This window comes from Rhinolophus sinicus, chromosome 4, assembly GCF_057876585.1.
Source record: "Rhinolophus sinicus isolate RSI-liver-muscle chromosome 4, RSI-T2T, whole genome shotgun sequence".
Lineage (NCBI taxonomy): Eukaryota > Metazoa > Chordata > Mammalia > Chiroptera > Rhinolophidae > Rhinolophus > Rhinolophus sinicus.
In genome coordinates this window covers 80,820,727-80,837,004 of record NC_142504.1, presented here as the reverse complement: position 1 = coordinate 80,837,004, position 16,278 = coordinate 80,820,727, and the positions used below count along the sequence as shown (strand labels likewise).

At 40.1% G+C, this 16,278-nt stretch overlaps 1 protein-coding gene across 1 annotated transcript; it reads left to right on the top strand.

Annotated features, from left to right (window-relative positions):
* Positions 1–5,791: 5,791 nt before the first annotated feature.
* On the top strand, positions 5,792–6,106 carry LOC148758412 (large ribosomal subunit protein eL42-like). The gene has a single exon (XM_088797613.1). It carries the CDS (start codon positions 5,792–5,794, stop codon positions 6,104–6,106), a length of 315 nt encoding a protein of 104 aa, XP_088653739.1.
* Positions 6,107–16,278: the final 10,172 nt, after the last annotated feature.

The window sequence follows — 16,278 nt, the reverse complement described above, 5'->3', positions numbered from 1 at the left end:
ACAATATCCAAAACTTACAAAGTGGTGAGAATAGTCTGTGTCCCTCACCCCAGACAAATGGAGAGACATTTTAATATGGGATATCGGGTAAAATCCACAAAAGGGTATTACCTTGCTAAAGGATTAAATTAGACCTAAAGTAAAATCTGCTCTGGACCTGACCTAACAAAACTTATAAGCAAATCAAAAAGGCAAACTGATTCTAAGTCACTGAACTGTGCACCAGAACAAAACCCAACAATATTTTTAAAACTACAACAAAAATCCAGTATGCAACAATGTAAAATCCATAATGTGGATTTTACTATAATATTTTATTGGATACTAATACGTAGTATCCAATAAAAAATTATGAGGCATGAAAAGAAGCAAAGAAATATATCCTATAACAATAGAAAAATTAATGAAAACAAGCCAAGAAATAACAGAGATGATAGGACTTGCAGGTAGATGCTAAAACTCAATTTAATAAATAATAAAATAGCAAACTATAACTAATACATAAAAATTAAAGATAAAAAAGAACCATTAAAATTAATCTAAACTAGACAAAGTAGATTTTAGAACACAGAATATTATTTAGAGTAAAGAAAGAGATTTCACAATAAAGTGGTCAACTCATCAAGAGGGCATAATAATCCTAAATCTATGTACCTAATAATGGAGTTTCAAAATATGAGGCAAAATTGAAAAAATAAAAAAAAATACACATTCCTACAATTACAGTTGAGAAATTCAAAACTCTTCTCTCAGTAATTGATAGAACAAGTAGACAGAAAATCAATACACATAGAAAAGATTGAAACAACCTTGTCAATGAATTTGACCTAACTGACATTTCTAGAACACTCCACTCAACAATGCCTAGACCAGTCACCAAAATAGACTATATTGTAGGCCATAAAACAATGTGTGTGTGTGTGTGTGTGTGTGTGTACACAGACATATACATATATAATTGAAAACAGAAAAACTATGTAAAAAAAGTTGGTTTTTGAAAAGATGAACAAAATTGATAAACCTCTAGCATGCCTGGCAAAAAATAAAAGCGAGAGGACACAAATCACCAACATCGGGAATGAAAGATAGGATTTCATTACAGATCCTGCAGCTGTTAGAAAAGATAATAAGGAAATATTTTGAATTTGATGCCAATAAATTTGACAACTTAAATGACATGAAAAATTATTTGAAATATACAAACAACCAAAACACATTTAAGAGGAAATAGATAACCTGAATAGCTTTATTTACATAAAGAAATGTAATCCAGGGGAAAAGATCCAAGATAGCAAAGCAGATAAACACTGTGCCTGCTTCCTTCCATGAACATATTAAAATTACAACTAAATTATAGAATGATCAACCTGGAGAACCATCTGAAGTCTGGCTGAACAGAAGTTTTATAACTAAGAATATAAAGAAGAAACAATGTCGAGACTGGTAGGAGGGGCAGAGACGTGAAATTGGCCTCAAACCTCTGTGTGGCAGCTGACAATCAGGAGGGATATCTTGGCCACAGAGGTTCCCCCCAAAGGAGCAAGGGACTCCAGCCCCACACTAAGGTCCCAGTCCAGAGTACTGGTGCCAGGAATGGGAGCCCCCACAACATTTGGCTATGAAAAGCATGGGATTCTGATTGTCCAGGTGGGACAAAAGGCTGCGGGAAACTCACATTCTCTTAAAGGAACCGTGCACAGACCACTCACTTGCAGGCACTCACTCTGAGGTCCGAAGAAAAGGACGGTGACTCAAAGGGCATCATAGGCATACAGGGAGCAGATTGAGGTGTGTGGCTTCACAGAGAGGGCTACAGGACAGTTGCCATTTTCTCCCTGTGGGGTCCATCTCCAGTGCAGCCAGTAGGTGGTCGCCATCTTTCCTGTGTTGAGCCCAGCCCCACATGGCCAAATCTAAATCTGATTGGCCTGGTGAGCTTCACTGGGACCCCGCCCCATCCAACTACTCCAGTGCTGGAGGCACTTTCTGAAGAAAGCAGCCAGCCCCACTCACATTACACTCTTTCATGGAAAACTGTTGGAGTCCACTGGACCCAGCTGAGCAGCAACTGACCTCAGTATGCTCTGAGACTTGCTAAGTAGCTCCAGGCTCAGCACTGGCACCAAACCAGAATCTACACAACCTGGTGAACACCACTCTTCCCACTCTTCTAATGACTCCCTGATACCCTGCCTCACCCACTTGCAAACCAAATGAGGCTTTATCAGTGGCCAAACCTTAAGGGAACCAGCAGGTGGCAGCAGACCTCAGGATATCCTGCCATTTTGCAGAGCTACCCTAGGCCTGGTACTGGTGGCAGCCATCCTCAGTTCACAGCATGGCCTTTCCCATGTATTTCCAGGTTTAACACAAGCAGCAAATAACTGTGGATTACTTTGTAGCTCCTACCAGGTAGTTCCCAGCTGGTCACAGGCAGTGGCTGACCTGAGCCTACAGTGGAGCCCCTCCTGAAAGGCCCCAGAACCAACATACTTGGAGGTTGGCTTCAGACCACAGCAGAGCACTGCCTAATTAGACCCATAAGTGGCATAGAAAAAGGGCAGTCTCAACAGGCACAAAAGCCCACTGGGGCAAATCCCATTTAGTGAGGTAAGCCCCCTGCACAGCAGCCTGTAAGCTGCGGATGTGGAGAAACCCTACAGCCAATCAGCCTGATGGTCAGTCCCACCCAATGATGTGCCAATAGCAATGAATGTTCAACTATAATAGGAAGGCACACACAACCCACACAAGGGACACTTCTGAAACACCCAAAGCAGGTGACCAGGGCCCCACAGGGCACCTAGTACGTAAGGCCACTGGCCAAAACTCGGAGACATAGCAGATCTGCCTAATACATAGAAACAAACACAACAAGGCAGCCAAAATGAGAAAACAAATAAATACATCCCACATGAAAGAACAAAAGAAAACTCCAGAAAAATAACTAAAAATGGAGGCAAGCAGATACAGAGTTCAAAACAATGGTTGTAAGGATGCTCCAGGAACTTAGTAAGAACTTCAACAAAGAGATAGCAAGCATAAAAAAAGAATATAGGAACCATAAAAAGGAACTAATCAGATATGAAAAATACAATAACTGAAATGAAGAGTGCACTAGAAGGAATCGCAAGCAGACTAGATGAAGCAGAGAATCAAATCAGCAATTTGGAAGACAAGGTACCTCAAAACACCCAATCAAAACAGCAAAAAGAAAATAAAATCAAAAAAAAAAAATGATGCTAGTTTAAGATACCTCTTGGACAACATCAAGCATAGCAACATTTACATCATAGGGCCACCAGGAGAAGAGAAAAGGCAAGGAATTGAGAACCTATTTGAAGAAATAATGACCGAAAACTTACCTAACCTGGTGAAGGAAATAAACATATAAGCCCAGAAAGTGCAGAGTCCCAAAGAAGATGAACTCAAACAGGCCCACACCTAGACACATTATAATTAAAATGACAAATGTTAAAGACAGAGACAATCTTAAAAGCAATCAGAGAAAAGAAGTAAGCTACCTACAAAGGAACTCCCACAAAACTATCATCTGATTTCTCAATAGAAATTTTGCAGGCCAGAAGGGATTGGCAGGAAATATTCAAAGTGATGAAAAGCAAGGATCTGCAACCGAGGCTACTCTACCCAGCAAGGCTATCATTTAAAATCAAATGGCAGATAAAGAGCTTCCCAGACAAAAAGAAAAGATAAAGTTCATCACCACCAAATAAGTATTACAAGGAATGTTAGAGGGACTTCTTTAAGATGGAAGAAAAAAAAGATCAAATTTATGAATAATAAAGTGGAAATAGCTACATATCTATCAACAATTATTTTCAATGTAAATGGATTAAATGTTCCAACCAAAAGACATAGGAGAGCTGAATGGATAAGAAAACAAACCTTTACATATGCTGCCTACAAGAGACTCACTTCAGATCAAAAGACACATGGACTGACAGTAAAGTGATGGAAAAGGGTATTTCATGAAAATGGAAACAAACAAACAAAAAGTTGTCGTAGCTATACTTACACTACACAAAATAGACTTTAAAACATAGGCTATTTAACAAGAGACCAAGAAGGACCCAGTAATCCCACTTCTGAATATTTATCTGAAAAAACCCAAAACGCTGCTTCAAGGGGACGTGTACATCCATATGTTCATTGCAGCATTGTTTACAATGGCCAAGAGGTAGAGACAGCCTGGATGTCCATTGATGGATGAATGAATAAAGAGTAGGTAGCACATAAGAGTATACACAATGGAATATTACTTGGCCATGGAAGGGAATGGAATCTTGCTATCTGTGGTGGCATGGATGGACATGAAGGGTGTTGTACTGAGTGAAGTGTGTCACACAGAGAAAGGTAGATGTAATGTGATTTCACTTATATGTAGAATCTAAAGAACAAAATAAACAAACAAAACAGAAACAAACTCATAGAAACAGAAAACATTTTTATGGTTGCCAGATGGGAGGGGAGTTGGGAGTATGGCTGCAAAAAGGGAAAAGATTAAAAAGTACAAATTTATTGTTACAAAATAGTCATAGGGATGTAAAGTAAAGCATAGGGAATATAGTCAGTGATATGGTAATAATTATGCATAGTGCCAGGTGGTACTGGACTAGTTAGGGGATCACTCCTTATATCATATACTAACCACTACACTGTACACCTGAAATTAATTCAAAATAATATTGACTATCAACTGTAATTCATAAATTAAAAAGGGCGGGAAAGGTAAAGGGGAACAAGAGGTCCAAATTTCCAGGTATAAAACAAATAAGTCATGGGGATGTAATGTACAGCATGGAAAATATAGTCAATAATATTGTGACAGTGTGATCCAGTGTCAGATAGTTTTTGGACCTTACCACAGTGATCACTTCTTTGGGTATATAAATGTTGGATAACTATGGTGTACTCCTGAAACTAATATAATATTATATGTTAGCTATATTTTTAATAAAAATCTTTTTTAAAAAGAGAAAGAAGTTTAATCCATAGTTTAAAATCTTCACATGAAGAGAATCCAGAAAACTTGACATAAGGAATTCACTGATGAATTCTTCCAAGCACACAAGGAATAAATAATAAGAATTCTATGCTAATTTTTTTCATAAAAATAAAAGAGGAGTGAATGCCTCCTGTCTTATTTTATGAGACCAACATTATGATAATACCAAAACCAGGCAAGATATTATAAAGAAAAGTAATTACAGACCAATTTCCCTCATAAACAATAAAATCTTAACAAACAATAAAACAAATCTTAACAAACAAACAATAAAACTTTAACAAAGTTTTAAAAATCAAATCCCACAACACATAAAAAAGATAACATCTTATGACCAAGTGGAATTCATCCCAGAAATGTAAGATTAGTTTAATATTCAAGATTAATCAATGTTTTTCACCATCTTAACAAACTCAAAAAGAGAAACCACAAGTTCATCTCAATAGATTCAGAAAAAACATTTGATATAAGTCAACATCTATTCATGATAAAAGCTCTCAGCAAACTAAGAATAGAAAGAAACTTCCTCAACTGGATAAAAAGCAGCTACAAAAACTCTACAGCAAACATTATGCTTAATGACAAAGACTAAATACTTTAACCCTAAAATCAGAAACAAGGTAGACTTCTTTCTCTCACAGACTAGGAGAAAAAATTTACAAAATATATACTGAATAAAAAAGTCTTGTATCTGTAAAACTCAATTAGCAGAAAAACCAATTAAAACACAGGACACCTTTCTGTGCCAGTCATGTTCTCGCAAATATGGTGAGCGTTCCTAAAAAGCACAGGACTTTTTGTAAGTGTGGCAAGCACAAACCCCACAAAGTGACACAGTCCAAGAAGGGCAAGGATGCTCTGTATGCACAGGGAAAGTGGCATTCTGACAGGAAGCAGAGTGGTTCTGGTGAGCAGACTAAGACAATGGTCCGCAGAAAGGCTAACACTACAAAGAACATTGTCTTGAGGCTTGAGTGCGTTGAACTCAACTGCAGATCTAAGAGAACACTGGCTATTAAGAGATGCAAGCATTTTGAATGGGGAGGAGATAAGAGAAAGGGCCAGGGGATCCAGGTCTAAGCTTCATATTTTGTGTTATTATGAAGACAATAAAATCTTGAGGATATGTTCGCTTAAAAAAAAAAGGACAAAATATTAGGTTAAATACATCAATTAAAGAAGATATACAAATGGCAAGAAAAAAAAAAAAGAAAGAAAGAATGAAAGAAAAAAGCCACAGGAAAAGATATTTAACACCATTAGTGTTTACGGAAACGCACATTAAAGCCAGTGAGATACAATCACACACCCATAGAAAACTATGCTGAGTAGGATGCTGACAGGAGGTGGAGGAAGTGGAACCCTCATTCATCACTGGTTAGAATGCAACACGGTAGAGATCCATTGGAAGACAGTTTGGCAGTTTTTTATGAAGTTAAAAATACACAAACCATATGACTCAGCGATCCCTCTCAGGTATTTATCAAAATGAAAATATACATTGACACAAAGTCTTGTGCTCAAATGGTTATAGCACTTTTATTCATAATAACCAAAAACTAGAAATAATACAAATGTCCATCAACTGTTGAATAGATAAACAAATTGTGGTATATTGATCAAATGAAATACTACTCAGCAATAAAAATAAACAAACTAATGATACATGAAATAATATGGATGAATCTCAAAAATGTACGATAAACACGGGACAACAATGACAAAAGACTGCATATAGTGTAATTTTGTTTATATGAAAGTCTAGAAAAGATAAAACTATGGTGATGAAAACACAAATCAGTGATTGTCATGTGTAAGAAGAAAAAAGGAAATGTCTACAAAGGGACACAAAGGAACTTTTGGGGGTGATTAAATATGCTACTACAGACATTTGTGTCCAAGTTTTAGTGTGAACATATGTTTTCATTTCTCTTAGGTATATACCTAGGAGTGGAATTGCTGGTTTGTATGATAATTCTATGTTTAACTTTTTAAGGTACTATATCATGATTGCAGTTGTGGTTACACACTGTATTTATATACATTTGTCAGAAATTACCTACCTGTACACTTAAAATTGGTCAATTTTATTACATGTAAATTATGCCACAAAAAAATTATTTTTAAAGCAGAAAACAAAAATATTGAGATCAAACAGCAAGTCATGATTAAACCTAAATTATACACTTCACTGATGCACAGTGCTCAAATTAACAAACTGCTGCCAAATTTCTACTCACTTTGTACGGTTTAGACCCAGCCAAGTCCAAAGTCTCCTGTGCCTATATAAGAAGTTGTTACAAGAACACAGGCATCAGAGAGAAAAGGCCAGGGTTTCACCCCTGAAGCCAGCACCTCCCACTAGAGGGGTATGCGCTGTGCTAGTTTAGGTGCCTCCAAATCCCCCCTGCTTCCAGTATCCTCTACCCCCACTTGCCACTTCTCCAATCCTTTGCAAAAGCACTCTCTGTAAGCATTTCAAATTGGGTTTCTTTCTTTAAATCTGTCTGCTTTCCATCTTTCTAGGATTCCTTATAGTTTATAGTCCACTGGGAAGACTCCTACTCTTGTCTTTGAGTGTGTGTGTGTGTGTGTGTGTGTGTTTTCTGTCATTTCTAAGGGTGTGGGACAGGACACTGTGTGCTTACTCTGCCTTCTTCTTGTATCTCTCAGAGCTCAGTTTCCTGATCTAAAAATTACAATATAGTCTTCTCTCCATTTTTTAGAAGAACCAAATAACATAAAGATGTAAAAGAATTGTGTAAATGGGAAGTACGTAAAATGCTTGTAATTAAAGCCAATGTTCTCTCTAGAGTAAATTAAAAGACAAAATGAAATCTCTCATTAAGAATTTAACTTATTACTAATAAATTTTTCTTGTCTACATACACCATACTTGAGGTTTTCTGCTGTTCCCAGGAAAATCCAAAAGTACATTTACCCAGAGAGACAAATTAGTGCTGGATTTTTAGAATGGTAGTAAATGGAGACAGACGATAGATGATAGATGACAGACAGACAGACAGACAGACAGACAGACAGACAGACAGATAGATAGATAGATAGAGAGATGTTATTTCTTACTTTCTAATGTTTTTAAAGAAATATGAAATATACCTGTATGTGTCTTTATTTAAAAATGATGAAACTAAAGTCTGCCACATAAGAAAACCTTCCTTCCCTTGGAATGACCTTCTAGAATTCTGCCTTAAAACACAACTGGAAATACATTTGTCATCTTTTCTCCATCATGTAACACATATTCAAAATCCCTAGATGCTTTTTTAGCCTCTCTCAGCAAATAGAAGTGGGTTCTCTGCCCCTAGTTATACAACAAAATCACACCACTCACCTGATGGTGTCTGCTTAGTCAGGCCTGAAGTTGCTTGGCCAGAGGTTTTCTCAGGACAAGAGAAAGTGCCAGAGGAGAAAGAACTGGCAGGAAGCCAATGTCAGAACCAGAGACATCCCGAGACAAGTAAAGGAGGTGTGGGCAGACCCAAATTACACTTTGCACCGTGCTAAAGTATGGAGTCCAGAGTGACACTAACCATTTAAAACGTTAAGGGGTAAAACTTGTCATGCACAAAGGCATGCAAATATCAGGTCTAAATGCCAACCATATGTAGCTAACAAAGGAAAGGTTGAACTTGGCCAGAATGACCAAACATAAAAACTAAGTCTCAATCATTCCAACGTGTCAGTAGATGTTGGACAGCGCTCACAACCAGAAGACAACACAAGATTAGTGACCCCCACCACTGTCTTACTGAGTGGTTTTAGCCCATCAAGCTGAAGTGAGAGGGCCGTTGTAACCAAGATATTTGCTCCCATGGCTTCCAATGCAAGAGACACATGTTGAATATCGAATAATAGAGAGTGACATTCCTTATGCTGTGTCAATGCTAAAATCCAGCGAGATGGAGATATAGATGTCAGCTCCTAGGACAGGCCAGCTTTATTGCCCGTGGATATCACACTGCCAGCACCTGTCCACTCAGCAGGCTGTGTGCCTTCTAGTGGAGGAATATGCATGATTCGTCCCCAGCCTCTCCTCCCTGGGCTCCTGTGGCCATAAAGGGGACGCCTCCCCTCAGTCTGTGCCAGCACATGGAGAGCAGTCAGGAGAGACCACTTATAATTATTTGATGCAGATGGTCACTTCATTAGCATACACGCCAAGCAGCCCTTTGCAGAAGGGTGTTGAGCTGCCTACCAATCTCCGCCTCCTGTGCAAGCCTTCAGGCTGTCAGGCAATATATTTTAAGGAAAGGAGAACTTTCTCAGGCCACTTTGGAGACCCATTTTGTGAGACAGGCAGAGGTGTTTTAGGAAACCCTAGAGGAGTGACAAGTTCCTGGGTCTGTGCAACATAGCCAGATGCAAATGTCGAAGCTCACCTGTTCCTAACTGAGATCATCAGAGTGTGTGGAACTTATCATTAGACCTGGGAGGTTTCTCAGCCCCTGTTCCGTGGGTTTAGGCCATGTAAATCCGACCAGGTTCTGAGTTGTAGAAGTAGGCCCTCACCACAGCACTGAGCTAAAACTCGTCTTGACAACTCACCTCTCCCAACACAAAGAAGGGAATCCAGGTGGCCGGGAAGAGCTGGAGACTCAGGTCTCTGAATTTTAAAATGAAAAGGAAACTTAAGAGACACACAAGTCCAGTGGTTTTTCAAACATGTTTGAAAAGCACATCTCATTTGCAAATACTGTATTTAAGTAAGTGTGTGTGTATAGGACAGGAAAAGCAAAACGGTGCTGAAGGAGGGTTTGGGGCCCAGCGCCCATCACCTGTCCTCCCCACTGCCTCAGAACGCCACAGGATTGCTCTCGCAGGAAACCTGTCTCCTCAGAACACAATTTGGAAAACACTGATTAGAGACACTCTTATTGTGGACAAAGAACAGACCCCGGGTGGGGGGGCCTCCCCTTTAGCCAGGCAGGTGCTCCATGCTGACTCCATGGATTCAGAAGTGTTGCTAAAAAGAAAAAAATGCAGTGAGCTCCTTGACAAGGAGAGATTCGGTTCACCATTAGCCCTGAGTTCTCTCACATATACAGTGAGATGCCCAACTGGGGGGGTTCAATATATAGTCCGTCTAGGACAGCCTGCAAAGCCTCTCAAAAAGATACCTTAGTCTCACCATCTGCCCTGCCTTCCAGCCTCCTGTCACCAGGAGCACACACACCCAGTCCACGCTATATATTTCATGGTGAATTTATAAGTAGGTTTAAGTGAGTGCCATTGTATAGAACAGGAAAAAAGAAATGGGAGGCAGGCATCTAAACCAGATCAATAAGAACAGACCATCTATAAGAATTTATGATGCTACACTCCTTCCCACCGTCCCTTCCACAGGATTCTGCTGCCTGAGTTATCTAAATAATTGCACTTTTCCTGACCTTCTGTAGAAAAAAATCTACAGCAGAGAAAAATCACTCCTGTTCATGAACGGAAATGTCTCCGGATTCTTATCCATCTATCGTCTGTGCATTTTAAAGTCTTTTTAACAAACACTTGCACTATTCCAAAAAAGTGTCAGCTATCTGGAAAGCATGTCTTAATCTCAGAGCACAGGGTTGATTTATATTCCTAGGCAATCGTGACTAAGATGCTGCAGCCACATTTATTTCATGGTTCACATAAGGCTCCTTGCTCTGTGCCGTCTTCATGCATCTTCTCACTAGTCAAGTCAACATCAGTGTCTTTTTAAAAACACAGTAAATCTCTTTGATTGGGACTTGAGGCTGCAATCATTCAATTTGTGTTCAGCTAAATTGTCTTATCTCCTTGTGTGCCAGGCTGTCCCTGGCATGTCCAGAACTGCATTCCTGGATGCCAGTGCATGAAAACAACAAATGGGAGCATTCGAGCAGGACAGACAGGCTTTCTCTGGCTCTCTCCCTACTGGGATCCCAGTGATGACAGACAGGAAACTGTCACGTGATCATTACTCCAAAAATAAGAAGGCCGTTCCTCCCATATAGAGACAAGCAGCAGCCTGAGCACAGACCTATTAATTTCAAGGGGGAAGAGACAGCTGCACATATGTTGCCTATGAGTGATCTTAGGCAGTCTCCCAAATGCTGGGAAAGCTATTTCTGTCAGGACCCTTTTTATAAAGAATAGCATTTCTTCTACAGTTTTAATGCTCTTTTCTTTCTTATTCATTCATTCCATCACCTGACGTTTATTGAACAACTACTACATACAGGCGTTATTCTGCACATGGATGCATTCTCTCATGCCCTTATCATGTATTCACTCATTTAACAACCAAGTATTGACAACTACTTAGTTCAGGAACCTTGCCCAGTGTTGGCTATACAGAGAGCAAAGACATCATTCCTCTCTTGGAGGTCAAGAAGTATTAGTGCTGAGTCAATGTGTGCTTAGTGCCAGGCTCTTGCTAAGAGCTCTATGCAATCATTCAAGACTCACAGCAATTCTGGGCTCATTTTACAAATGAGAAAACTAAGCCCCAGAAAACTGAAGGCACCGTCCCAGGCCTTTCTAAAATCCAAAGTTGAAATTTCTTCCAGCTTACTAACAACTATAACATTAGAAGGAAAAGATAAGATATAAGAAAGATACATAAAGAATAACGTGAATAACATTATAGCACATCCTTTCCATCCAAAGATGACAGAGATTTCTATTTTTCTTTGTGTAGCTGTGGTTAAAAAGAGATAAATGATGTGGAAAAGAGCTTGGCAGTTCCTCAAAAAGTTAAACATAATTACCATATGACCCAGCAATCCCACTCCTAGGGATATACCCAGAGAAATGAAAACATTTCTTTATACAAAAATGTGTATGTGAATGTCAGTAGCAGCATTATTCTTAACAGCCCAAAAAGTGGAAACAACCCAAACATCTGTCAAATGATGAACGAATAAACAAAATGTGGTCTATCCACATGATGGGATATTATTCATCCATAAAAAGGACTGAGGTGCTGATACATCCTACAAGGTGGATGAACCTTGAAAGTGGTGATGAAACGTTCTAGAATTATATAGAGTGGTGATGGTTGCACAACCTTGTGAATATACTAAAAACTACAGAATTGTATACTTTAATATGGTGTCTTCTATGGTCTGTAAATGACATCTCAATTTAAAGAGAGATGAGTGGGGTGCGACAAGTCAAGATGCCAATGAGGATTTGGCTTCCTCCCCCCCTCTAAGTCATGACCCAAGAAGAGCTTCACTGAAGGGCCACTTTGTCAGCTCCTGCCGTTTCAGCTACTCACTGTAAGGAACAGAGGTCACTCTGTGGGAAACTACCCCATCCCTAAAGCAGAGATGCTGTGAGGGAGCCCCTGGCAGGGTTCTGAAGCAGGTGACATTTGTCTCTCTGGCTATCGGTATCCTTTCCCTGAGCCAGCCCTGGACCACAGGTTGGGAGACTTTGGCCCCAGTCCCAGTCCAGCCACTAACTTGCTTCTTGACTTCAGACAAGTCTTAGTGCTCTTTCAAATAGGATAAATTCTTCAGACTTTTGCCTTAACTAAATGAATGGGGAGGAAATGGATTGTTTTTATCCAATTTTTTTTCTCCTCTCATATAGTGCCAGCTGCCTACTTAACCTTGGGTAATACTAAAAATCAAGCAAACAGCCATTGGATAAGAATGTAAAGTCCGTTAGCACTCAGCCTGGCAGTTCTAAGGTAGACAGCTGCACACCTGAAATCTCCTTCCAAGGAAATGTACCTCCATCAGAGACACCCAGGAAGCTGAGAAATTCACACTGTCCCAGGAGGGCCGGCTGGGTGCTTCAATGCATTAAGTCATAGATCTTCTGAGCTGGAAGGGTCTTCCAGATCATTTAGCTTAGGCCCCTTGTTTTATAAATGAGAAAGCTGAGCCCTGGGCACTAAAATACCTTATCCCCAAGTCACAAGCTAATAGAGGCACAACCCCATTCTCTCCTGCCTCCTGCCCAGGGCTCTTTTTAACCCAGCACACTGCTTCTCTAAGAGTCCTTTCTTATTTGTAGAAATCCTGTGCTCAACATGGCCAAAATACATTTGTCCCAACACCTGTGTCAAGCCCGACCCTCTCTGAACCCGCTGTAGCGCAGACATAAATTTTCACTCATTCAGGACTTGTTTGGAGTTCAAACAGAGCTGGACCCTAATTATACAAAAGTCAAGAGAAAGCAAGGAGTTATCATTTAGAGGAAGATAAATGCTGTGCCTAAAATCCTTATTTTAATTATCAGAATCTTAACCCATGAAACAATTCCTCACTATTATAGCACCTGTTTTGTCAGTTAAGGCCAATTTTTTAATATTGTGACTTATTAGAACTCTTGATTGAAAGCGAGAGGAAACCCAACTCAAACTAGCTTATGAAAAAAGGAAATGTATTAGTGCACAAAGGTAGAATTTCAGCCAGGCTTGATCAGGGCTTCAAAAATGTCACCAAAGATTTGGTGTCATTCTCTCTATCTCTTGATTGTTCTCTCCTCCATGGAGGCTTTGTGCTCATGGAGACCCACCCCATTCCAGACCTTACACACTCTCACCTTCAAAACCAGTGGAGAAGAGTAAGAATACACTTCTCTGAGATATCCAACAAGAGTCTGAGAATCGAGTCTCACTGCCTCAGATTGGCCTAACAGTGTTTTTTTTTCCCTCTTCCATAGAAATATTGTCATATTTTCATTTTCTCTGTGATATTGAAGACTAATTACTAAAGGGCCATTTAACATGGAATTCTGCTACCATTTGGCCTATATTTCTTAATAAAGGTCATCTCAGCATCAGACACCACCTTCTGAAGAGTGGCTTCCTCACTCAGCTTGGACACCAAAACCCATTAAAGGAAAAAAAAAAAAAAAAAAAAAAGCTTACAGGGACCCTCCACCAAGTCCACTCAATATTTTCTTCAGACTAAGATTATTCTCTGGAGGTTTGCACTGCTAATTATAATACACAGCTTGAGGCCTTGAAATTGATCTAGTATCGAGGCAGACTAAAGCCTCCTGCTATCTGAAAAGATTCATCAAAGCCAGAAAGTGTGCCTTGTCACCCCTCACAAGAGGAAACTGATGGAAAACGTGTTATTTTTATAGAGTCATTTAGCTGGGCCAGTACATTGGAGTAAGCCAGGATCAGCCTCAGGCAAAAACGTGAAGTAGGAAAAGTTGGATCTTCACTATTAGCAACACCCTTCACCCCAGTCTCCTTTTTGAGCAAAACTTCTCTCACCTTTCAGTAGCCTCGGCCATTTCCACACCCCCAGCAATGCCTCATGTTGCCCCAGGGATGTCCGAAATTCCCCTCTTTGAAGACCAACTCTCCGCTCTCCTGGAAACACTTTATCATCATTATCTACAAACATTAGTAGAATATTGATAATGTGAAAGCATTTATAGGGTGAGTTGGACATCTGTTACTTTTCTGGCTTCTCTATATCACTTTCTTTGGGAACCTACCTCTTCCCTACTCTATGTAATTCTTGTGGGGCTGTCAATCAAGAGGAAACACTTCCACTCTGATTACATGGGACTCCCTTGCCTGCCTCTCCACTGGCTTCATTTATTGTTTTCCTCTGAAAACTCTGTCCCAGATCATTTTGACAGATTACTGGCTTTCCTCAGCAGATAGCAGGTTTTCAGCTTTCATTCTTCCCCTTCTGGATGTTAACACAGGCTTTCTCTGAGTCCAAGTACGTCCGTGATTTACTCGAACCTCAGTTACCGTGAGATTGTCATCCACCCTGCATCACCACCAAGTCCATCCCATCCTGTTTAACAGTGATGTAGTATTGCTCAATGGTGTCATAAAGCAGAGCATCACTGTCTCAATATGTTCATCCACATAAATATCAGTGGAGGTTGACCTAAAGGTGGAGTAACTGTCCGCAGTGTCCATCTATATTATTTTTCTATTGTTGTGTGATAACTTACCATAAAATTAGAGCTTAAAACAACCTACATGTATGATCTCAATTTCCACAGCAATGGGCACACCACAGCTGGACCCTTTGCTGCAACCAGGGTGTTGTCCAAGACTTAGGTCTCTTCTGAGGCTCAAGGCCCTTTTCCAAACTCATGTCGTTATTAGAAGAATTCATTTCCTTATGGCTGTAAACTCATTACGGCTGGCTTCTTTTTCAGGACCTGAAGGAGAATCTCTCGGACCTCAGGGAGGGCCCCAGTCTTTTTTGTAAAGGGTTCACCAAGGTCAAGCCCACCCAAGATAATCTCCCTTTTGACTAACTCAGAGTCAACTGAGTAGGGATGTTTTCCTTTGCCATATAACGTAACATAGTCATGGGGGTGATACCCCATCACCTTTGCCATAGTCTATTGGTCAGAAACATGCTACAGGTCTTAACCGCCACTCAAGGGGAGGAAATTATACAAAGGTATATATCATTGGAGATCATGCTTACCATACCATCCACACCAAGCCTTGAGTTGGTTGAGTAGCTAGATTTGCTGTCCACATATCGGACCATTTTCCAATGACTTAATTCTGTCAGGGCCTCAAATCTAGAGGCCAGAACCTGATACTTAGTGTCCTGCCAGAAATAGGCACATTTTTTATGACCAAAGAGCCAGAGCCATAGTGACTTCCAGAGTGGTACTGGTACCACACTATCCATTGCACCAGAATAGAAGTACAGTTACCCTACCTGACAAAATGTCCCTGCAATGATTTAGTGCTCGATGGATAACACCTTGTTGGATCAAGAGATTGAGGACTATCTGGACAAGACAGCCAAAACCAAAGCCAGGAAGACATCAACCTGAAGGAAAGTGGCAGAGGGCAGAATCCAGGTAAACGCATCATGACAGAATGCAGAGCGCTACATGGAGAGGCAGCAGTCATTGCTTCTCGCTCCTACCCAAGTTACTCTCTGTCTTCCTCTAGGTCACTAACCTGGTTCCTGAACTGGTTCCAGGAACTGACACTGAAGTTGGCGAATAAGGTGTGTTCACATGAAAAGATAACCACAACAAAGACAAGATTTGATACATGAATGATAGAAGTAATAAATGTTAGGAATTCAAATGGGGGAGAGCTCACTTCTTCCCAGGTTGCTCAGAAAATACTGCCGCAGAAAGGACAAGAACTTAGTGGGAAGTTGAGGTAGAGTTGAATGTCAGGGGTATATTTAAAGCCATACAATATACACTCACAAAGGCACACAATGAAGACAACAGGGTCTATTGAAAACCCTTTACCCAGACTCTTTTCCAATCAAATTAGACCTCCTACTTCCCATTCG